Source organism: Oncorhynchus mykiss, chromosome 29 (assembly GCF_057628025.1).
Source record: "Oncorhynchus mykiss isolate SJ-2025 chromosome 29, ASM5762802v1, whole genome shotgun sequence".
NCBI lineage: Eukaryota > Metazoa > Chordata > Actinopteri > Salmoniformes > Salmonidae > Oncorhynchus > Oncorhynchus mykiss.
In genome coordinates, this window is record NC_143050.1 from 47,006,841 (window position 1) to 47,033,066 (window position 26,226).

Sequence of the window (26,226 nt, forward strand, 5' to 3'; positions counted from 1 at the left end):
GCCCTCCTCATGGCTGTCTTGGTGTGCTTGGACCATGTTAGTTTCTTGGTGATGTGGACACCAAGGAACTTGAAGCTCTCAACCTGTTCCACTACAGCCCTGTCAATGAGAATGGGGGTGTGCTCAGTTCTCCTTTTCTTGATTACGTTGAGGGAAAGGTTGTTGTTGGCCAGGTCTCTGACCTCCTACCTATATGCGGTCTTGTCATTGTTGATCAGGCTTACCACCGTTGTGTCATCGGCAAACTTAAATTATGGTGTTGGAGTCGTGCCTGGCCGTGCAGTCATGTGTGAACAGGGAGTACACAGGAGGGGACTGAGCACGCACCCCTGAAGGGCCCCCGTGCTGAGGATAAGTGTGGCAGATGTGTGGTTCCATATATTTTTTTGTAGCATTGAAGGTTCCCAAGAACACAGTGGCCTCCATCATTCTTAAATATAAGAAGTTTGGAACCACCAAGACTGTTCCTAGAGCTGGCCGCCCGGCTAAACTGAGCAATCAGGGGAGAAGGGCCTTGGTCAGTGAGCTGACCAAGAACCCAATGGTAACTTTAACAGAGCTCCTGAGTTCCTCTGTGGAGAAGGGAGAATCTTCCAGAAGGGCAACCATCTCCGCAGCACTCCGCCAATCAGGCCTTTATGATAGAGTGGCCAGACGGAAGCCAATCTTCAGTAAAAGGCACATGACAGCCCGCTTGGAGTTTGCCAAAAGGCACCTAAAGACTCTCAGACCATAAGAAACAACATTCTCTGGTCTGATGAATCCAAGATTGAACTCTTTGGCCTGAATGCCAAGAGTCACATCTGGAGGAAACCTGGCACCATCCCTATGGTGAAGCATGGTGGTGGCAGCATCATGCTGTGGGGAGAAACTCCCCAAATACAGGTGTGCCAAGCTTGTAGCATCATACCCAAGAAGACTTGAGGCTGTAATCACTGCCAAATGTGCTTCAAGAAAGTACTGAGTAAATATTCTGAATCCTCATGTAAATGTCAATTCAGTTTTTTTTGCAAAGAAATCTAAAAAGTTGTTTTTGTCTTGTCATTATGGGGTATTTTGTGTAGATTGATGAAAACAATTTAATACATTTTAGAATAAGGCTGTAAATGTAACAAAATGTGGAAAAAGTCAAGGAGTCTGAATACTTTCCGAATGCACTGTTTTGTAACTATGTGGTCAAGCTAATCACTATGTGGTCAAGATTGAAGCTACACAATACAATTAAATGCCTACTCGCAATAAAGCTCTCCTCGCAAACAGTGCAATGATATTTACATTTATATTAGGTTATAGCCTATAAATAGCTATATCACGTAGTCATAGGCATATTGTTGTTTGTTCCTGAACTGGTCGAATGTGCAGAGCTATCCTTCAGCACCACAAGCTTGTTCAACTTCTTTAACCCAATGAGTCACACCGTATGGCTGGCGCATTTTGGACTTCCAACCCCTTTTAAACATAGTGTGTTTGAGCTACAGACTTTAAATAGTTGTACACTTGGATTTGTCCATTTCTTCTGCATCCGTAGATACCAACCATTAGTCTGCATGATTAACGGGGGCTGAGCAAGTGCAGTTTGTGAGACCGGGGCTTTTATCCAAAAACGTCTGTAGAGTCCGAACTGGAGCCCGAATTCTCACTGCATAACAATCACCATGAAAAGGCATAATTCTTGCCTACCCCAGTCACGGTTATTCAAGTCTTAATGTGAACAATGGGTCTGGTCACGTCTCTGGGCAAGGGCATCAAAGTCTGGTGTCATCTTTGATGTAGAGATTCTTTGAACAGCTGACAAGTGGTCATTTGTTAAATTTGACCTATGACGGGATTGTAATTCATGAATGAGAACAACACACATATGGGGACCCTAATAAAACAAACATCCTTTGTGTGTGCTTTTTCACGTTTGGAAACTTTGTTTCATTCAGTGAGCCATAGAACTGGTATATTGTTGCTGTTTTGTACTTCTCCTTCAAAGCACTGTCACGTTGGATATCGATGAGCTCCAATTGTGGTGTGGGGCTGGTGGTGCTTTCTCACTGTCGAAAGACAGAGGGCATGATACAAGCTCCAGCTCAGGTCTCTAACTTGGTGACGGGGGAAACTCAGCATGCAGGTCGATTAAAGTGCTACTGTATGTCTCAGTGCGGCACTGCAATGTGCGCGCGTTCAGTGCAGGCAATGTTGGAAAATGAGTGAGAACAGCTGTTCATTTGTCTGGATAACAACATAAGTTTGGCCTTGAATGCTTCCACATTGGAATACCGTTCATGCACAAAAACACCATTTCAGTTTCACATTCAGATCGTTCAGATGCCCCAATATGTTCGCACCGAAAGCTAAGTCTGTCTCAACTCGGAGAAGTCGTCAGCTTTACCAACTGTATCAAGGAACATACCTATTTCCTATACCCACTCTCAAAATCGGAACTCAAATATCATATTTAATGCAGAAAAAAATATAGAAATTTGGGGGATGGATTGAAGTAGATCATTGGAAATCCCAGGACATGGTGACAGATTAATCAGGGCCGATTTCAAGTTCTCTTAACAATCGGTAATCTGCATTTTTGGACACTGATTGTGGGCGATTACATTGCACTCCACGAGGAGACTGCGTAGCAAGCCGACTGACTACCTGTTACGCGAGTACAGCAAGAAGCCAAGGTAAGTTGCTAGCTAGCATTAAACTTATCTTATAAAAAACTATCAATCTTAACATAATCACTAGTTAACTACACATGATTGATGATATTACCAGTTTATCTAGCTTGTCCTGCGTTGCATATAAACGATGTGGTGCCTGTTAATTTATCATTGAATCACAGCCTACTTCGCTGTGTGATTTAACAAGCGCATTCGCGAAAAAAGCATTGGCGTTGCACCAATGTGTACCTAACCATAAACATAATTGCCTTTTAAAAAAATCTATAAAAAAAATCAATACACAAGTATATATTTGTAAATCTACATATTTAGTTAATATTTCCTTGCTAACATGAATTTATTTTAACTAGGGAAAGTTTCACTTCTCTTGTGTTCCATGCAAACAGAGTCAGGGTATATGCAGCAGTTTGGGCCGCCTGGCTCGTTGTGAACTGTGTGAAGACCATTTCTTCCTAACAAAGACCGTAATTAATTTGCCAGAATTGTACATAATTATGACATAACATTGAAGGTTGTGCAATGTACCAGCAATATTTAGACTTAGGGATGCCACCCGTTAGATAAAATATGGAACTGTTCCGTATTTCACTGAAAGAATAAACGTTTTGTTTTCAAAATGATAGTTTCCGGTTTTGACAATATTAATGACCTAAACCTAATGACCTATTTGATAGAGGAGTCTAACTGAGCAGTGGTGGGCAGCAGCAGGCTAATAAGCATTCATTCAAACAGCACTTTCGTGCATTTGCCAGCAGCTCTTCACTGTGCTTCAAGCATTGAGCTGTTTGACTTCAAGCCTATCAACTCCCGAGATTAGGCTGGTGTAACCGATGTGAAATGGCTAGCTAGTTAGCGAGGTGCGCGCTACTAGCTTTCCATCGGTGACGTCACTCGCTCTGAAACCTTGAAGTAGTTATTCCCCTTGCTCTGCAAGGGCCGCGGCTTTTGTGGAGCGATGGGTAACGATGCTTTGAGGGTGGCTGTTGTCGATGTGTCCCTGGTTCGAGCCCAGGTAGGGGCGAGGAGAGGGACGGAAGCTATACTGTTACACTGGCAATACTAAAGTGCCTATAAGAACATCCAATAGTCAAAGATATATGAAATACAAATGGTATAGAGAGAAATAGTTAACACGTCATAATTCCTATAATAACTACAACCTAAAACTTAACGGGGAATATTGAAGACTCATGTTAAAAGGAACCACCAGCTTTCATATGTTCTCATGTTCTGAGCAAGGTACTGAAACGTCAGCTTTCTTACATGGCACATATTGCATTTACTTTCTTCTCCAAAACTTTGTTTTTGCCTTATTTAAACCAAATTAAAAACATATTTCATTATTTATTTGAGACTAAATAGATTTTATTGATGTATCATGTTAAAATAAGTGTCCATTCAGTATTATTGTAATTGTCATTATTTAAAAATGGCTGATTAATCGGCCTCTGCTTTTTTTGGTCCTCGGCGTTGAAAAATCATAAAATCGGTCGACCTCTAGTCTATAATACAGTAATAAGCTCACATAGTTGCAGTCCCAAACACCACGCAGTTGTCACCGACCAGTATATTAATTTCCCAGTGAGCAAACAATTTCTGTACTTACAGAATTCATAAACATTTATATTTAATCAGGTTTTTGCTTTGGCAGACTTTTTGTTGTTGACATTTGTCAATAAAACTCATGAATGTAACTGTTTATGTCAAATTGTTTTGTGTTCTACTTCTACTGTCCTGAAAAGAAAATGGTAAAACTCTTCATTGTAAGGCTAAATGTGAGGGCTGGACATGCAGATACATTAAAAACAGATTTTTGCTGGGGTCTCAGGACTGATAGGGTTAACATCATTTCATCAAGATCTGTTACCTACGCCTAATAGTCACTCAACACTTATTAGAATAAATATAAAATTCATCACTTCTCACAATGGTGCTTGTTTAGTAAAGTTGCAAGATCACAATGATTAATTTGTATTTTACATAACAGAATATAATATCAGATCATAGTAGACCTATAATGTTACTGTTCATTTCTAACAAGATTTTAGGGTGGTTAGCTGAAGCTGAATAGTCCTCAAAAAATACAAGGCTAATAGTTAACACCTGCTCTAATTCGCTTACAAACACAGTAATTCAAGCATATTCCATGAAACTGGTTGAGGTCAAACAATCAAATGACTGGCATGGAGATGTAGTTTGGACATTTCACATTTGTCAAATCCTTTCGGGCTAAATTCCAGGTAAACTTGAAGACAATTACAAAAAGCATGCTTCTAAAAAAGCTACAAAACTAAGTAAAAATACATATTAGGTTGAAAGATATTTGCCTGGCTACCCATCCACATCGCGTCGGCCAAGTGATGTTTCTTTCCACAATGAATGCATGTAGCGATCGATTGAGCAGCGGAATTCATTTCAGGGTGAGTCGCCAGGCAAGAAAGGTATAAGCCTAAAGGATTTTGACAAACTTGCTCATTAGTTGCTCATTCAACATATTTGCTTCTACTTCACTTAATCCCGTTTTTAAAATGTCCCTTCCTACATTCCAAGACCAACCAGAAATGTTTCCTTTGCCAAATACCCAGCAAACACGTTACGTAACCACGACCAACCCCAACGAAATGGATTGATAATGTCATGACCTTCCCAAAACATTAAGGCAACGTAATCTGAAGGTAATTCTCAACCACTGCATTTGGTGATCTTCATTATCTCAACACATGACAGCAATGTATATTCAGAACGTTAGATATTGGCCACGATTCCTGATTATACCCAAGGAGAACGTCACAGTATGACTAATGTGTTTTTCAAGGCTGCATGCACATTTGTACTGCTGTATTTATGAAATCATTTGGTATTCCAATTGCTGTATAGCTCACACTATTTGAGATGTGAAGAATGCACTGCATTTTGGGGGAATGCATAGATGTACGATTTCAGTCAATTCTATGTTTAGATTGTTTTTAACAAGAAATGTGTGGAGTAGTTGAAAAATGAGTTTTAATGACCCCAACCTATGTAAACTTCCGACTTCAACTGTTTATGCTGTGTATCGTATGGATAAGACACTGGAGTATCCACTATAAAAATAGACTCCTGCTATTGGCCCAGATCATCTGAGAGAGCGAGAAACGTGTTTTCCTTTGCTTTGGTGAGACTCTTAGCTCTGTCTACATTGTTCTCTCTCTTTGTGTAAATATAACATATTCATTGAAATGGCCTATATCAAATAGGAGTCTTGGCAATTTACTCAATGTCAACCATGCACTGCCTGATCCAATTCGGCAATATTTTTTTGTCAATTGGACAACGCTCTGTGTTCTTTCACACGTATTGTGTGGAAAGAGATTTGCAACACAAACAAACATGGAGGAGAGTGAATGTGACAGAGAGCACAGAGACACGGAGCTCGTACCTAAGAGGTGCTACTTCGGTCACATGGATGTGGTTTGGGTATGAAAAGTCTGACGGACCAGAAAACCGTCCTCTGCAAAATATGCTGCAGGCCGGTCCCAAAAACAGGCTCAAACACCACTAACCTCTTTTACCACCTACGCATGTATCATGTGAAACAGTACGGAGAGTCTCTACGGTCGAGTGCTCAAAACAAACCCCCCGACTCAGACGTTGCAAGAGGCTTTTGCCCTCGTCACACCATATGGCAAAGAACCACGAAGTTGGAAAGAGATCTTACATCTGCAAAGACATGGCCCCAATTTACAGGGTCAAGAAACAGGGGTTTCGTGAGCTGGTGCCAACACTCGACCCAAGGTACCAAATGCAAATTGATGTGACATGTATTAATGCCAAAAAAACATGCAAAACAGGCAAGCCGCTAAATATATATTTTATATATTTTAGGCCTATATTTATATTCTTTACAACCATAGTTACAACTATATTTACCTTGCATACATTCATATTGTATTACATGCTTAATTGAACATTTCCACAAAGGTTCTAAATAAAAGAAGTACCTTTTCTTTGTTGAGCATTATTAACAAATGTAATAAGAAATAGGCCTTTACATGTGGTCATTAAATACATTTACAGAAAATGTGCTATATCATGATATGTATCGTTATCGGGATATGAAATTACCTATATCGGGACATGAGATTTTGGCCATATCGCCCAGCCCTAGTTATTGGTACCCTTTTTTTGGCAAGGAAAATACCAGATATCGGTATTGGCCAAAAATATAATATCGGTGCATCACTAATACTAAATAATGTGTGTGAAATGTGTTTTGATTTAGACTGGACCATTATCATGCACCTGTCTAGAAACAGTGGCCAGGTGGAAAAAAACACTTATCATATGCACTTAAAACAGCAAATGGAGGATGCGTTGTCCCGTGGTTCATTTTCATACCAACCAGGTAGGCTTTACTCCTGTTGTAAAGCAAAGCAATGTGCTTAATATTAGGAAATGATAAATAAATATAGTAGGCTTAGCCTATAGAAAGCTGATGGTACCGCTTTTTAATAGAGGTCTTCACTCGGTTTTCTCAAACAATTGCATAGCCTATAGAAATATTGCACAACATGAGCATACGGGCTCTGATTTTCGATAACATTTGCATTGATGTCAGAGTAACTAGAGGGACAATAGAGTGCTGAGTACCAGGTAGTTAGCAAGTTTGGTTGGCTACTCATGAGCATCAGCAGCATCAGAGCTAGGAGAAGCCTAGTTACCGTAACTAAACGGTCACGTGGAATTTGACTGCGGTCATGATTCGTGAACGCTGGTGTGACAGTAATACGGTCACCGTAACAGCCCTGTGTTGACTATACAGCTTTTACGGTTATAATCAGACCCTGCTGGTCCTCCATGAACATCTTTGTGTGCTCTATCCTGTCTGATTATCCATCCGTCAGAGAGGACGAGGGAGGGAGGAGTGGAAGGAGAGGGGAGTAGAGAGGAGGAGCATGGAGAGGAAGAGCATCCATGGGGAGCAACAGCCCAGCCTGTTGTGTCTGCCCTGTGTCTCACCATTCCTTGCACAACCCAGCCTGGGCCTAAAGTGACATTGGCATGGGGTTTTGAAGTGGTTTTTGAAAGCAGTAGGAGTCTGTTTTTTCCCACCAGATATGGTGTTTAACCCATAAGAGTCTACGCCCCATCTAAGCAGATATGGTGTTTAACCCATAAGAGTCTACGCCCCATCTAAGCAGATATGGTGTTTAACCCATAAGAGTCTACGCCCCATCTAAGCAGGGGGAAGAGGGGGCGTTTTACTAAGCTACATGGAATTGTTTAAAGAAGGTTATACTAAGGATAACTTTTTTATTTGATTTAGAATTTTACGACCCCTTAAAATATTTTTTGTAGGGCTACTTCATGTAAATGTTATTTGACCTTACTGCTATTAGCCCACACCAAAGAATTCCATAGGAAGGTCCTTCTGATGTGTCTGTCCTATATTTGAGAGATACAAGATCAGGAAACATTTGTTTCCTTGTATTTTTTTTTAATACATGTATTTAACCACTTATTTTTGGCAATAAAACAGTCTACATTTATACTTCCAGTACAGGGGACCTTCAGACCAGTCTTGTGAGGCCTGTGGGCGTCCTAGAGAAAAACATGTACGTGAGAGTCTCACCTTTCCACAGAGGGATCATACTAGTGTGTAGCCCAAACTGTTTGGACGCTTCAGACAGAAGTTGGCAGATCGGCTGTACCGACTTCAGACAAGTCCTAAGACACTTTTTGTAGAGCGCCATCGTTTTCTTGAGTCTCATCTTTCCATAGATGTGTTTGTAGTCCATACCGTTCCGATGATCCAGGTGATTTTGTGAGAAGACCGATTTTCAAGATGTCTCATGGTCTGACAAACAACGCTCTAACTCTGTCACCTTTCAACGCAGATATGGAAGTGTGACATAGGCGGATGCAGAGGCATCCAATCGGCCAATATTAGCTACAAATGCCAATAGCGGCCCGATGTCTAGTCTAACTCAGCTTTGCCATCAGTTTTGCACATCGGACGTGCATACCTATATAAACGTAGGTAGATGACGTGCATACCTACAGTGCCTTGCGAAAGTATTCGGCCCCCTTGAACTTTGCGACCTTTTGCCACATTTCAGGCTTCAAACACAAAGATATAAAACTGTATTTTTTTGTGAAGAATCAACAACAAGTGGGACACAATCATGAAGTGGAACGACATTTATTGGATATTTCAAACTTTTTTAACAAATCAAAAACTGAAAAATTGGGCGTGCAAAATGATTCAGCCCCCATAAGTTAATACTTTGTAGCGCCACCTTTTGCTGCGATTACAGCTGTAAGTCGCTTGGGGTATGTCTCTATCAGTTTTGCACATCAAGAGACTGAATTTTTTTCCCATTCCTCCTTGCAAAACAGCTCGAGCTCAGTGAACAGCAGTTTTCAGTTCTTTCCACAGATTCCCGATTGGATTCAGGTCTGGACTTTGACTTGGCCATTCTAACACCTGGATATGTTTATTTTTGAACCATTCCATTGTAGATTTTGCTTTATGTTTTGGATCATTGTCTTGTTGGAAGACAAATCTCCGTCCCAGTCTCAGGTCTTTTGCAGACTCCATCAGGTTTTCTTCCAGAATGGTCCTGTATTTGGCTCCATCCATCTTCCCATCAATTTTAACCATCTTCCCTGTCCCTGCTGAAGAAAAGCAGGCCCAAACCATGATGCTGCCACCACCATGTTTGACAGTGGGGATGGCGTGTTCAGTGTGATGAGCTGTGTTGCTTTTACGCCAAACATAACGTTTTGCATTGTTGCCAAAAAGTTCAATTTTGGTTTCATCTGACCAGAGCACCTTCTTCCACATGTTTGGTGTGTCTCCCAGGTGGCTTGTGGCAAACTTTAAACAACACTTTTTATGGATATCTTTAAGAAATGGCTTTCTTGCCACTCTTCCATAAAGGCCAGATTTGTGCAATATACGACTGATTGTTGTCCTATGGACAGAGTCTCCCACCTCAGCTGTAGATCTCTGCAGTTCATCCAGAGTGATCATGGGCCTCTTGGCTGCATCTCTGATCAGTCTTCTCCTTGTATGAGCTGAAAGTTTAGAGGGACGGCCAGGTCTTGGTAGATTTGCAGTGGTCTGATACTCCTTCCATTTCAATATTATCGCTTGCACAGTGCTCCTTGGGATGTTCAAAGCTTGGGAAATCTTTTTGTATCCAGATCCGGCTTTAAACTTCTTCACAACAGTATCTCGGACCTGCCTGGTGTGTTCCTTGTTCTTCATGATGCTCTCTGCGCTTTTAACGGACCTCTGAGACTATCACAGTGCAGGTGCATTTATACGGAGACTTGATTACACACAGGTGGATTGTATTTATCATCATTAGTCATTTAGGTCAACATTGGATCATTCAGAGATCCTCACTGAACTTCTGGAGAGAGTTTGCTGCACTGAAAGTAAAGGGGCTGAATAATTTTGCACGCCCAATTTTTCAGTTTTTGATTTGTTAAAAAAGTTTGAAATATCCAATAAATGTCGTTCCACTTCATGATTGTGCCCCACTTGTTGTTGATTCTTCACAAAAAAAATACAGTTTTATATCTTTGTGTTTGAAGCCTGAAATGTGGCAAAAGGTCGCAAAGTTCAAGGGGGCCGAATACTTTCACAAGGCACTGTATATAAACGTAGGTAGATGACGTGCATACCTATATAAACGTAGGTAGATGACGTGCATACCTATATAAACGTAGGTAGATGACGTGCATACCTATATAAACGTAGGTAGATGACGTGCATACCTATATAAACGTAGGTAGATGACGTGCATACCTATATAAACGTAGGTAGATGACGTGCATACCTAAATAAACGTAGGTAGATGACGTGCATACCTATATAAACGTAGGTAGATGACGTGCATACCTATATAAACATAGGTAGATGACGTGCATACCTATATAAACGTAGGTAGATGACGTGCATACCTATATAAACGTAGGTAGATGACGTGCATACCTATATAAACGTAGGTAGATGACGTGCATACCTATATAAACGTAGGTAGATGACGTGCATACCTATATAAACGTAGGTAGATGACGTGCATACCTATATAAACGTAGGTAGATGACGTGCATACCTATATAAACGTAGGTAGATGACGTGCATACCTATATAAACGTAGGTAGATGACGTGCATACCTATATAAACGTAGGTAGATGACGTGCATACCTAAATAAACGTAGGTAGATGACGTGCATACCTATATAAACGTAGGTAGATGACGTGCATACCTATATAAACGTAGGTAGATGACGTGCATACCTATATAAACGTAGGTAGATGACGTGCATACCTATATAAACGTAGGTAGATGACGTGCATACCTATATAAACGTAGGTAGATGACGTGCATACCTATATAAACGTAGGTAGATGACTGCATACCTATATAAACGTAGGTAGATGACGTGCATACCTAAATAAACGTAGGTAGATGACGTGCATACCTATATAAACGTAGGTAGATGACGTGCATACCTATATAAACGTAGGTAGATGACGTGCATACCTATATAAACGTAGGTAGATGACGTGCATACCTATATAAACGTAGGTAGATGACGTGCATACCTATATAAACGTAGGTAGATGACGTGCATACCTATATAAACGTAGGTAGATGACGTGCATACCTATATAAACGTAGGTAGATGACGTGCATACCTATATAAACGTAGGTAGATGACGTGCATACCTATATAAACGTAGGTAGATGACGTGCATACCTATATAAACGTAGGTAGATGACGTGCATACCTATATAAACGTAGGTAGATGACGTGCATACCTATATAAACGTAGGTAGATGACGTGCATACCTAAATAAACGTAGGTAGATGACGTGCATACCTATATAAACGTAGGTAGATGACGTGCATACCTATATAAACGTAGGTAGATGACGTGCATACCTATATAAACGTAGGTAGATGACGTGCATACCTATATAAACGTAGGTAGATGACGTGCATACCTATATAAACGTAGGTAGATGACGTAATGACGCCACAACAAAAATACAGAGCTACACAGAACAAAAGCTGAAAAATACTAAGTGCACACTTCCAACAACTAAACAAGTTAAAGTCAAGCAGTCATTTGAAAAAAAATGTTGCCCTGGCGGAGTTACACATTATTATTGAAAAGCACATCCATGAGCTACTTGTTATGGGCGTCACTGCTATTAGCTTCACAACTGACATTTGGACCAGCGATGTCAGCCCCATGAACATGCTGAGTCTGACAGTACAGTGGGTCGACGAGGATTTAGTACTGAGGAAAGCACAAGACTGTGCTGGTTCTCATACCGCTGCTGCCAGTTCAATGGCATTTGAGAACATGTTGGAAACATGAACACACTCCTAGCTCCATTCAAACAACTGACTCGAGAAACAAGCTAATCAACTGCGCCTGCAGCAGACGTGATGCCCTGTCATGGCATTGAAACGCCTGCTCAACAAAACTGCCGACACAGACCGTGGGGTTAAACTTACAAAAGTACTGAACAAGCGATTCGGTGGCATTCTCTCTGAGTCTCCACTGTGTCACCACCATGCTCGATGCTAGGTACAAGGACCGCTACTTCGATGCAGACAAGAAACAGGGTTTACGTGAAATATTAGATACAGCTGGACAAGATGGAAACGGTCACAGTGACAGTGCGCACCGAGGAAGAGAGGCCACGGACAGACACAGCTGAAACTTCACTGATTGACATGTATAATGAAATCCTGGTTGAGAATGAACAAATTAACAAAACAGCACAGCCAGTAAGTGAAAGAAATAGGTTTTGATTATGTTTTACTGGAAATGGGGACATACGTAGAAGGCAACAAAATAACTTTTTGGTCAGTGTGTGTTTCAACTATTTAACTGTACTATAATACTTAATTATTTAAATATCGGTATCGTTTTTTTGGCAAGGAAAATATCGGTATCGGCCAAAATGACATATCGGTGCATCCTAGTAAATAGATGTACTTCTTCGATCCAAATTCAGCCAATGTGACAGAAATTACAAAGTCAGGCTTTTTATCAGAAAACTGCAAGAGAATTTCCCCAAACTACTTCAACTACTATGATAGCATTTGACGGTAGTCTACTGTGAAAGCAGTAAATGCCCCAAAAAAGTGGGGGATAAAAATATGGCGTCTGACTCCTTGACTGGCTACTGCCTTCCTTTCAGTGTGTACACAGGTCAGGGGGATGAAGCAACAGAGCTTGGCTTAGCCTTAGGTGTCATGGAGCTCATGTGGGGCTCTCTCTTGTCAGATCACCAGGTCTATGATGACATCTTATTTTCCCTCAAACCCCTGGTGAAAGATTTTCTTGGCACTAACACATAATATTGTGGCACAGTAAGGCACAACAGGAAGAATTCCCCCAAGGCCATTATGGAGGGCAAGCTCCACAGAGTTCAGATTCTAAAATGGCCTGTGGATAATGTTATGGTGTGCTGCGGGAGGGACAAATGAGGTGTACTTTCTATGTTCTAATAGCTCAGAGAATGACACCCAAAAACCAGTATCAAAACACAGGAACAACATTCAATTCTGTGTTCCAGAGCTGGTCCTGGATTACAACAAGAAAGAAAATGGTTGGGGTTGACCATCGACCAGTTCAGGAGCTACTATAACGTTGGACGCACAGCCAGGAAATAGTGGAAGCAAGTGTTTTGGGGGATGCTCAAAATTGCTATTATCATGCTTACAAGCACAAGCATTTCGCTACACTCGCATTAACATCTGCTAACCATGTGTATGTGACAAATAAAATTTGATTTGGACCCTGCAAAGGCTCCTTCCCAGAAACCACAGGCGCATGTCCCTGAAGGCATTCAAAATGCAGCTTGCGCATTCGCTTTGTGATGGATATAGTGGCAGGAAGCGGGAAGCCAAGAATGTGGCACCAGGGGGTGTAGACCGAGTTGTATCTCATCATTTGAAAGCAGCCACTCCCTGGTGAAGTTTAAAGGGTGCAAGAGAGGGTGTGCTGTGTGCATCCGGAATGGAAGCAGGGCAAAAAGTGGGAGATGTGTAGAAACCTCCTTTGGGTGCCCTACGTGTTCTGTGCCCCTTTGATGGATGGGGACGCGCTTCCAGAAGTTCCACACGTTGTAGGCTAAATGCAAACACTAAAGTGACCCATGTGAAATAGGTTTTAAAAAAAGTGTTAAGCTAGCCTAACAGGGGATGCAGGTAGCCTGGCGGGTAGGAGTATTGGGCTGGATCTAATCCACAAGCTGACAAGGTAAAAATCTGTTGTTCTGCCCCTGAGCAACACACTTCAGCAACTTCCTTGACATGTTGTTGACTAAATGTAAACACTTGCGTGACATTCATTTTTACTACAAATCTTATCAGCAAATGTGTATGTTTAAAATTAGTCTCTGAACAGTTGTGTTTATCTAATACTTGTTGCATTCTCTAAATTGTTGTCAAAGTACTATTTCTACATTTTGTGTCAGGCCTGGTCTCTACTAAATTGTGTTAGGAGAGGTTATCTATATTTTGAAATTGTCTGAATAGTCATTTGCATTTTTACACTAACAGAAGTAAGAATCTTTGCCAATCCAATGGCCTACTTTGTGTGGGTTTTGAAATAATTTCTGAATATTGTTTTGATACATTTTTGAATATGTACAGTACCAGCCAAAAGTTGACACACCTATTCATTCAAGGTTTAAAAATAAATAAATAAATAAATAAATAAATATATTCTACATTGTTGAACAGTGAAGACATCAAAACTATGAAAATAACACATGGAATCATGCAACCCCCCAAAAAGTGTTTAACAAATCAAAATATATTTAATATTTTTCAAAGTAGCCACCCTTTGCCAATACTGTGCAAAGCTGTCAAGGCATTCTCTCAAGCAGCTTCATGAGGTAGTCAGTCACCTGTAATGCATTTCAATTAACAGGTGTGCCTTGTTAAAAGTTAATTGTGGAATTTATTTCCTTCTTAATGCATTGGAGCAAATCAGTTATTTTGTGACAAGTTAATGGTGGTATACAGAAAACAGCCCTATTTGGTAAAAGACCAAGTCCATATTATGACAAGAACAGCTCAAATAAGCAAAGAGAAACAACAGTCCATCATTACTTTAAGACATGAAGGTCAGTCAACGTGGAAAATTTCAAGAACTTGTGCCCAAAAAATGTATTCATTTTGGATACACTGTTCCATGAATGTCCCACAAAATCATCCTGTTATCCGCATTTGGGTATTTTAAATGTGGTCACCCTATTTGCACTGCGTGAGGAGGCACCTCGGGCAACTTGCCATCTTAGCTGCCGCACATCTAGCATTTCACAGCATCTTTGCAGGAACTAGTCGTTTTATGTAATGCAGACATGTGTAGAAAGTGGACGACAGTGCCACACAGTTCGCCCAAAACAAAGACCTGCACAACATGGAAGACTTTTTTGTAGAATCACCTGCAACTGGTCACGGACGTTTATAAGATACATTTTTTCCCCAAATCAAGAATATAGACAGATTATTAAACTAACCTGCTCTGGGAGATACTATGTTGCCGTTTTGGATAGCTAAACTAACCGGTAACACCCAGTAATGGAAACATAGGGTGCATTCATAAAGTCACTCTGGCTTGTAGGCTGTATCTCGGTCATGATTGGTCCCATATGGCGGCGCACAATTGGCCCAGTGTCGTCCAGGTTTGGCCGGGGTAAGAATACGATTTTTTTAACGGACTTGCCTAGTTAAATAAAAGGTTACATAAAAAATAAAAAATAAAATATACTTAGATTTCAGAGCGCTCTCATCTGAGTGTGCCAGAGCGCAGAATAACTGATGAATTTACAAACGACCAGAGCGCACTCCAGCACTCCAGATTGAATTTAAGAACACACCCATAGTTATCAAATCAAATTGTATGTCACATGTGCCAAATACCATGAAACGGTAAGGTCTACAGACCTTACAAGCCCATAACTCATTCTTGAACTGCATTGTTGGTTAAGAAAATATTTACAAAATAAACAAAAAAAATAAACGTAACACAAAATAATAAATAATAATAATAATAATAATAATAATGAGGCTATATACAGGGGGTACCGGTACCGATTCAATGTGCAGGGGGTACATGTTAGTAGGGGTAAGGTGACTATGCATATATAATAAACAGCGAGTAGCAGCAGGGTAAACCTTTTTAAATAATTTGGGGCCTTCCTCTGACTCCGCCTAGTATATAGGTCCTGGATGGCAGGAAGCTTGACCCCAGCGATGTACTGGGCCGTACGGACTGCCCGCTGTAGCATTTTAAGGTCGGATACCGAGCAGTTGCCATACCAGGTGGTGAAGCAACCGGTGAGGATGCTCTCAGCAGTGCCGCTGTGGAACTTTTTAGGATCTGGGGACCCATGCCAAATCTTTTAAGTCTCCTGAGGGGGAAAAGGTGTTGTCGTGCCCTCTTCACGACTGTCTCTGTGTTTTTGGACCATGATAGTTTGTTGGTGATGTGGACACCAAGGAGTTTGAAACTCTCGACCCGCTCCACTTCTGCCCCGTTGATGTGAATGGGGGCGTGTTAAGTCCTCCTTTTCCTGTAGTCCAGCTCCTTTGTCTTGTTCACGTTGAGGGAGAGGTTGTTGTCCTGTCACCACACTGCCAGGTCTCGGACTTCCTCCCTATAGGCTGTCTCATCATTGTCGATGATCAGGCCTACCTGTGTTGTCAGCAAACTTGATGGTGTTCGAGTCGTGCTTGGCCACGCAGTCTTGGGTGAACAGGGAGTACAGGAGGGAACTAAGCACGCACCCCCGCGTTGAGGATCAGCGTGACAGATGTGGTTGCCAACTCTTACCACCTAGGGGTGGCCCATCAGGAAGTCCAGGATCCAGTTGCAGAGGGAGGTATTTAGTCCCAGGGTCCTTAGCATAGGGATGAGCTTTGTGGGCACTATGGTGTCGAACGCTGAGCTGTAGTCAATGAATCCCTGCACATTGACTCGGTACCGGTACACATGTATATAGCCTTATTGTTATTTTATTGTTACTTTCGTTTATTTGGTAAATATTTTGGTAACCCTTCCTTGAACTGCACTGTTGGTTAAAGGCTTGTAAGTAAGCATTTCACGGTAAAGTCTACACATGTTGTATTTGGTGCATGTGACAAAGGTTGGTTTGATTTTAACAGCATTCTGGGGGGAGGGGGGGGGGGTATGCAAATTGGAGTGGGTCTAGGCAAGGGTTTGAGGGATGATGGTGTTGATGTGAGCCAACTTCTTAGCTAACGACGTGAGTGCTATACGGGTGGTAGACATTAATTTTTTTACATTTTATTTCACCTTTATTGAATCAGGTAAGCTAGTTGAGAACAAGTTCTCATATACAACTGCAACATGGCCAAGATAAAGAAAAGCAGTGCGACACAAGACAGAGTTACACATGGGATAAACAAACAGTCAATATCACAATAGAAAAAAAAGTCTATGTACAGCGTGTGCAAATGAGGTAAGATAAGGGAGGGAAGACAATAAAAAGGCCATGGTGGCGAAATAATTAGAATTTAAAAACTGGAGTGATAAATGTGCAAGTAGAGATACTGGGGTGCAAAGGACTTATTTTCAGAAGAAAAAAACAAAAACATTATGGGGTTGAGATAGTTGGATGGGCTATTTACAGATGGGCTATGTACAGGTGCAGTGATCTGTGAGCTGCTCTGACAGCTAGTGCTTAAAGTTAGTGAGGGAGATATGAGTCTCCAGCTTCAGTGATGTTTGCAATTCGTTCCAGTCATTGGCAGCAGAGAACTGGAAGGAGAGGCAGCCAAAGGAATAATTGGCTTTGGGGGCGACCAGTGAAATATACCTGCTGGAGCGTGTGCTACGGGTGGGTGCTGCTATGGTGACCAGTAAGCTGAGATAAGTCTTTGCTAGGTAAAGCCGGCGCTGTAGATGACCTGGAGCCAGAGGTTTTGGCGACGAATACGAAGCGAGGGCCAGCCAACGAGAGCATACAGGTCGCAGTGAAGGGTAGTATATGGAGTTGTGACAAAATGGATGTCACTGTGATAGACTGCATCCAGTTTGCTGATTAGAGTGTTGGAGACTATTTTGTAAATGGCATCGCCGAAGTCAAAGATCAGCAGGATAGTCAGTTTTACGAGGGTATATTTGGCGGCATGAGTGAGGTGTGCTTTGTTGCGAAATACGAAGCCAATTCTAGATTTAATTTTGGATTGGAGATGCTTAATATGAGTCTGGAAGGAGAGTTTACACTAACCAGACACCTAGTTATTTGTAGTTGTCAACATATTCTAAGTCAGAACCGCCCAGAATAGTGATGCTGGACAGGTGGGAAGGTGCGGGCAATGATCGGTTAAAGAGCATGCATTTAGTTTTACTTGCATTTAAGAGCAGTTGGAGGCCACAGAAGGAGAGTTGTATGGTATTGAAGCTTGTCTGAAAGTTAGTTAACACAGTGTCCAAAGAATGGCCAGAAGTATACAGAATGGTGTCGTCTGCGTAGAGGTGGATCAGAGAATCACCAGCAGCCAGAGCGACATAATTTGATGTATACAGAGAAAAGAGTCAGCCCGAGAATTTAACCCTGTGGCACCCCTAGAGACCGCCAGAGGTCCGGACCACAGGCCCTCTGATTTGACACACTGAACTCTATCAGAGAAGTAGTTGGTGAACCAGGCGAGGCAATCATTTGAGAAACCAAGGCTGTTGAGTCTGCCAATAAGAATGTGGTGATTGACAGAGTCGAAAGCCTTGGCCAGGTCGATGAATACAGCTGCACAGTATTGTCTCTTATCGATGGCGGTTATGATATCATTTAGGACCTTGAGCGTGGCTGAGGTGCACCCATGACCAGCTCTGAAACCAGATTGCATAGCGGAGAAGGTACAGTGGGATTCGAAATGGTCAGTGATGTGTTTGTTAACTTGGCTTTTGAAGACCTTAGAAAGGCAGGGAAGGATAGATATAGGTATGTAGCAGTTTGGGTCTAGAGCATCTCCCCCTTTGAAGAGGGGGGGGGGTGACCGCAGCAGCATTCCAATCTTTGGGGATCTCAGACGATACAAAAGAGGTAGAACAGGCTACAGAGGTTGCAACAATTTCAGCTGATAATTTTTAGAAAGAGGTTAGGCAGGTTACCTTTGCTTTCTTGAGTACAGGGACTATTGTGGTCTGCTTGAAACATGTAGATATTACAGACTCGGGCTGCGGTTCAAACTCATAAAAGACATACCCTCGTCCACTTACCCTTGACTTATTCCCTTGGGGGAATCCCCATCACCATCTTGGAGGGCGGTACAAATGTTTAGCCAACCAAGGGAAGTTTGCAACGTAAGCTCCACAGCCCTCGTTTTTAGTTGAGTTTGCTAGTGTACAATTATGTTATGTTCACTCCGGGGCCTGAATACAAATTGAATACAATTTGTGGCAATTGCACAACCGCTAAGAAAAGCCTTAAAAACAACATTAATAGAGGAGTCTACATGCAATTGTAAGTAAAAACAAATGCAAATAACTAGAAATTGTGCTACTAATACACATGACTACACAAACACATCTCGTAAAAAGCAAATGGTTTTTTGTTATCTTTTGGAAATTGCAGAAGTAAAACATTTTCCTTCTGAAGTTCCAGATAGGCAGGCTAACGTTAGTTAGCTAATTAATTAGCTAGCTATCATACAGTAGGCATATGTTAATAATTATATAGTCAATATAAGTAGACATGCACTCATGATTGACTGTAGCGCATATAAAGCACCACCGGTGGCTGAAAACACAACCATCGCGGGATGAACTAGTGACACATTTCCGGGCAAGGGCGGTCCATTTAAAAATCACTCCTTCCTCGCCCTGCAACTGTATACTCGTCAGACGTCATGAAACGTCATCAGACGTGTCCACTTCATTTGAGGGCTGAGGGGATAGGGTGTGTCTTAGTGTTTGGTCTGCAACCTCGGTCAGGGAGAGCTATCTGACATACAAATTGTCCGCTAGTTATCGGTGTTGAAGAAACGCACTCAGTTGGATGTCCTTACCTTTTCGCAGAGCGTTCTCACTTGATTCTCCGATAGTTGCTTGCATTCATTCAGTTGCTCGACCCATTGGTCTAATTCCATCGTAAAGACTTTATCGTCCATTTTGAAAACTGATCAGATGTACTGTTTTTAGCTAACTGGTGGATATGGTGAAGTAATGAAATAACGTCAACCGGAACTATGGATGGCGTTGTAGCTAACTTAACGATGCGCAGCTCTCTATCATCAACGAGCTAATCACTGATTATTGTCGGTACCGATATCCTCAATACAAAGCTAGTTAATCTTCCTGGTATTTGTATGTCCCACGTATACACCGTGTGGCGCGGCAGGGACGGCACTGTTGGTTCCCTGTCGCCCCCTACAAAGGAAACTCGCTGTATAATGGCCGCTCTGATCGACGTTTTCTTCATCGATGAGGTTTAACGGCAGTTGGCATCCAATAAATGTTGGCATTACCGCCATCTACTAGACTGGAGTATAACTCCCTTATACTTTGCTTAATTAGTTTAACAAATATATATAATACAACAAATACCCTATCATATAACACTACACTCACCAAAAATTCAATGATATAATAATAATAAATACCCTACTCCACAATTTAAATGTATTTAGTCCTAATTCAGGCCAACAGCCTGAAAGGATGGGACATCACTGCTAAACACACTAACGCTTCCTTCTAATGTCAAGTCTCGCACACCCAAATACCTCTCTGCAGCTGCCAACACAACCTTTATTTTCTGCGACTTTACGTTCCATCCGTGGAGTATAGTCAATAATCATTGCTGTTAATACAAAAAAATCCAATATTGCTGAAACATATATCACTTGTTGGAAGTGGCGGATTTAGACATAGGCGACATGGGCAGCCACCCAGGGCGGTATCTTGCCAGGGGTGGCATGGGGCTCCCGCACAAAAAAAAAAAAAAAAAATTCCAGAATGGTGGCACTTGTGCAATCGGTTTCACTCATTTGCATGTCACCGTGTGGGACTGTGGGTCAATTAACCTTTTCGGAGAGGGCGCCTTGATTCAAATCCAAGTTTATTTGCCACGTGCGCCGAATACAACAGGTAGTAGACCTTACAGTGAAATGCTTACTTACAGGCTCTAAGCAATAGTGCAAAAAAAGGTAAGTAAAGAAATAAAAACAACAGTGAAAAACAGTAGCGAAGCTATAAAAGTAGCGAGGCTACATACAGACACCGTTTAGTCAGGCTGATTGAGGTAGTATGTACATGTAGATATGGTTAAAGTGACTATGCATATATGATGAACAGAGAGTAGCAGTAGCGTAAAGAGTGGGTGGTGGGTGGTGGGACACAATGCATATAGCCCGGTTTGCCAATGTGTGGGTGCACTGGTTGGTCGGGCCAATTGAGGTAGTATGTACATATCCACATGAATGAATGAATATAGTTAAAGTAAATGTGCATATATGATAAACAGAGAGTAGCAGCAGCGTAAAAGAGGGGTGGGGGGGACACACACAATACAAATAGTCCGGGTAGCCATTTGATTACCTGTTCAGGAGTCTTATGGCTTGGGGGTAAAAACTGTTGAGAAGCCTTTTTGTCCTAGACTTGGCACTCCTGTAACACTTGCCATGCGGTAGTAGAGAGAACAGTTTATGACTGGGATGGCTGGGGTATTTGACAATTTTTATGGCCTTCCTCTGACATCGCCTGGTGTAGAGGTCCTGGATGGCAGGCAGCTTAGCCCCAGTGATGTACTGGGCCGTACGCATTACCCTCTGTAGTGCCTTGCGGTCGGAGGCCGAGCAATTGCCATACTAGGCAGTGATGCAACCAGTCAGGAAGCTCTCGATGTTGCAGCTGTAGAACTTTTTGAGGATGTCAGGACCCATGCCAAATCTTTTCAGTTTCCTGAGGGGGAATAGGCTTTGTCGTGCCCTCTTCACGACTGTCTTGGTGTGTTTGGACCATTCTAGTTTGTTGTTGATGTGGACACCAAGGAACTTGAAGCTCTCAACCTGCTCCAATACAGCCCCATCTATGAGAATGGGGGTGTGCTCTGTTCTCCTTTTTCTGTAGTCCACAATCATCTCCTTAGTTTTGGTTACGCTGAGGGATAGGTTGTTATTCTGGCACCACCCAGCCAGGTCTCTGACCTCCTCCCTGTAGGCTGTCTCGTTGTTGTCGGTGATCAGGCCTACCACTGTTGTGTCGTCTGCAAACTTAATGATGGTGTTGGAGTCGTGCCTGGCCATGCAGTTGTAGGTGAACAGGGAGTACAGGAGGGGACTGAGCGCGCACCCCTGGGAAGCTCCAGTATTGAGGATCAGCGTAGCAGATGTGTTGCTACCTACCCTCACCACCTGGGGGCGGCCCGTCAGGAAGTCCAGGATCCAGTTGCAGAGGGAGGTGTTTAGGGCAGTGTGGAGTGCAATAGAGATTGCATGATCTGTGGATATGTTTGGGCAGTATGCAAATTGGAGTGGGTCTAGGGTTTCTGGGCTAATGGTGTTGATGTGAGCCATTACCAGTCTTTCAAAGCACTTCATGGCTATGGACGTGAGTGCTAAGGGTCTGTATTAATGTAGGCAGGTTGCCTTTGTGTTCTTGGGCACAGGGACTATGGTTGTCTGCTTGAAACATGTTGGTATTACAGACTCAATCAGGGACATGTTGAAAATGTCAGTGAAAACACCTGCCAGTTGGTCAACACATTCCCGGAGCACACGTCCTGGTAAACCGTCTGGCCCCACAGCCTTGTGTATATTGACCTGTTTAAAGGTCTTACTCACATCGGCTATGGAGAGCGTGATCACACAGTCATCCGGAACAGCTGATGCTCTCATGCATGCCTCCGTGTTGCTCACCTCGAAGCGAGCATAGAAGTGATTTAGCTCGTCTGGTAGGCTCGTGTCACTGTGCTTCCCTTTGTAGTCTGTAATAGTTTGCAAGCCCTGCCACATAAGACGAGCATTGGAGCCGGTGCAGTATGATCCAATCTTAGCCCTGTATTGACGCCCTGCCTGTTTGATGGTTCGTCGCAGGGTATAGCGGATTTCTTTTAAGCTTCCAGGTCCTTGAAAGCGGCAGCTCTACCCTTTAGCTCAGTGTGAATGTTGCCTGTAATCCATGGCTTCTGCTTGGGGTATGTACGCACAGTCACTGTGGGGACGACGTCCTCAATGCACTTATTGATATAGCCAGTGACTGATGTGGTGTCATCAGAAGAATCCCGGAACATGTTCCAGCCTGTGATAGCAAAACAGTCCTGTAGTTTAGCATCTGCTTTATCTGACCACTTTTTACAGCCCGAGTCACTGGTGCTTCCTGCTTTAATTTTTGCTTGTAAGCCGGAGATCAGGAGGATAGAGTTGTGGTCGAATTTACCAAAGGGAGGGTGAGGGAGAGCTTTGTATGCGTCTCTGTGTGTGGAGTAAAGGTGATCTAGATGTTTTTTTCCCCTCTGGTTGCACATTTAACATGTTGATAGAAATTTGGTAGAACTGATTTAAGTTTCCCTGCATTAAAGTCTCCGGCCGATAGGAGCGCCGCCACTGGGTGAGTGGTTTCCTGTTTGCTTATTTCCTTATACAGCTGACTGAGTGCAGTCTTAGTGCCAGCATCTGTCTGTGGTGGTAAATAAACAGCCACAAAAAGTATAGCTGAAAACTCTCTCGTGTGGCCTGCAATTTATCACAATATACTCTACTTCAGGCGAGCAAAATCTAGAGACTTCCTTAGATTTCGTGCACCATCTGACCCCCCCCCCCCCCCCCCCCCCGTCTTACGGAGTGTGCTGTTCTATCTTGCGGGTGCAGCGTATATCCCGCTAGCTGAATATCCATGTCGTCATTCAGCCACGATTCCGTGAAACATACGGTAGTACAGTTTTTTATGTCCCGTTGGTAGGATATTCGTGATCGCACCTTGTCTAGTTTATTGTCCAATGATTGCACGTTGGCGAGTAGTATTGACGGTAAATGGCAGAAAAAAATCATTTTTTGTCCTCTGAGTCTGAGTATCCATAGTAACGGCTCCGTTTGGGCTGCTCAATGATGACACAGAAGGCTGTTAGCTGACGTTAGCGAGACACTTTTTGTTAGCCTAAACTCAGACAAACAGCTTTAACTTTTTATTGGTAGAAACTATTCCTAATCTGCTTTATCCAATCAGAGGGGAACAGCCTACCTTTCTCTTTAAACAATTGAGCAATTTAGAGCACGGAGGATGATCCTGAGTAGGAGATCAAAGCTAGTGATCATTAGACATCTTCTCTTTATCATTCCAGGTCATCCTATTGATTGGTACAAGCTATTCGTAATCCGTTATTGGATTTGAATAGCAGAGAAGCAGAGGAACATTTCATGTCCTTTGTTTTTGTATGACTTGTGTGCGACTGTTCAAATCAGCAGTTGTTCGCAAAAAAAGTTACAGAAAATGTTGTTGCGGTTACTAAAACAGCTGTATTGTTAGATCCCTACTGGATATTTCTGTTATTTTTACAGATTTGGGTAACTTTTTAGAAAAGTGGTACAGTACAGTAGCTGATACAGTAGCTGATTCGTGTCTAAAGTTGTATTGTTGAATTGACAGTAAATGGAAGTTGGAAGTGATCCCATACTGTAACGATCTGGGTGTAGTGGGTGAGAAGTCAGGCGCAGGAAGCAGAGAGTTCAGGGTAGTGCTATTTAATGCACAAACGGCGAACATAAGCCACCCCACGAAAACACAGGGCGCACACAAAAACAAATGCCCCAAACACGGGGACTAAAACAGTCCAGCAAAAAAAAACACGAACAGGAAAACACGTTAACCTCTAAAGTGCACACTAGTCACACAAACAATCCCACACAAAGAGCAGGTGGGCCGGCTGGTTAATAAAGCCCAACTGATCACCAAATAAACAACAGGTTTAACCAATAAACAGACAAGGAGGGGGAGGAAAGAATCAGTGGCAGCTAGTAGGCCAGGTGATGACGACCGCCGAGCGCCACCCGAACGGGAAGGGGAGCCACCTTCGGTAGGAGTCGTGACTCATACAGGGGGATGGAGGACAAAAATATAAATAGTTACATATTTTTAAGATGTCAAAAAGTTGTATACAAGCAACTCAAGCATGACCATTCTAAATGTTTTAAAGTTTACGTTTCTAGCTTAAATGGTGTAAGAGGAGTAGCGTGCTAAAGAATAAGAAGAAAATAAGAAGTATGTCGAAGATTGAAGCTGGGGCTTTTGCTTTAAGACACAATTTCTTAATTCTGTACATGTTTCTATACAGCTGACATATCTGGTTTCGACTGAATCTACAATCAATTGCTCTTTAATAGTTTTTAAATAGTTTTCTTACTGTATAATGAATTACGTGATGAATCATGGGAAGGGTACTGATCAGAGGGATAAAAACCTGCACTGCTGGTATGATAATGACAAACAACTACAGATGTCTCTTTATAGTGTGACCGGGGAAGCAGGTAGCCTAGTGGTTAGAGTGTTGGGCCAGTAACCGAAAGGTTGCTGGACTGAATCCCTGACCTGACAAGGTAAAAATCTGTCGTTCTGCCACTGAGCAAGGCAGTTGACCCACTGTTTCCCGGGCTCTGAAGACGTGGATGTCGATTAAGGCAGCCACCCTCTGATTCAGAGGGTTGAGTTAAATGCTGAAGACACATTTCAGTGTAAGACATTCAGTTGTACAGCTATCCCCATTTCTGTGTGTTTACGTGGTAGTTTATAGGCAGGTACATGATGTGTACCTGTACATATAATTAGTGTGGATAGGTACACATTATGGTGGGTACTAGGTGGACACACCTATGTAAATACATGTTTGTCAACAACTGCGGCATCTTCCAATGAGCAGACAGACATGGCAAGCAACCTTTGGTTGCTGCACACTGACTGCTATCGGCATAGAATACCACCTTAGTCCTGCACTGAAGCAGGTATAGAGCTGGTCAAGATGGTTAAACTGGTCAACCTGGATTTTCCAGCAGGGTATGTATTAAGGACACTTATTCTAAAGTGGTACCAAGCTTAACATTGAGATAGCGCACAGGAAACTTCACAACTACATCTGATCAAACTTTTATTGAAAAATAAAATACAAGGAATGGTTAATACAACTGTAAAACTACCACATTTTCCTGTAAAAGCTGTTCAAAGACAAACGCAGAAACAAACAAATAATTAGATTGTCTATAGATATTTTGGTGCATAATCACAAAGGGAGCGTAACAGTAAATTGGCATCACTGATGCAATCCCTATTTCCTTTACCAAAAGTATCAGCCACCTTGGGACTGACTGCCTCCAAAGCTGCTGGAGATACAGGTCTCTGTCTGTCTGTAGGGATGTGTTTTGTTGATAGAAAAACACAACTTGATCAATGCTGTAGTAATGACAGACTGGGGCCAGTGTAAACTGGTGGCCAAGTGTTGGTAGTAAATGTCTTGATAGGTGATGAGGCTTCCATTGACAGTATTTACAGTTACACCATACCATTTGTGTTCTGGGAGGACA

At 42.3% G+C, this 26,226-nt stretch overlaps 1 protein-coding gene across 1 annotated transcript in view; it reads right to left on the reverse strand.

The window, feature by feature from the left end:
- LOC110509534 (serine/threonine-protein phosphatase 2A catalytic subunit beta isoform) overlaps nucleotides 1-20,667 on the reverse strand; it is a 30,458-nt gene extending 9,791 nt beyond the window's left edge. Inside the window, exon 1 of the mRNA XM_021590453.3 lies at nucleotides 19,729-20,667. Coding sequence (XP_021446128.1) covers nucleotides 19,729-19,830 — 102 coding nt within the window. The 5' untranslated portion in view covers nucleotides 19,831-20,667. The remainder of the gene's footprint in view (nucleotides 1-19,728) is intronic.
- Nucleotides 20,668-26,226: the final 5,559 nt, after the last annotated feature.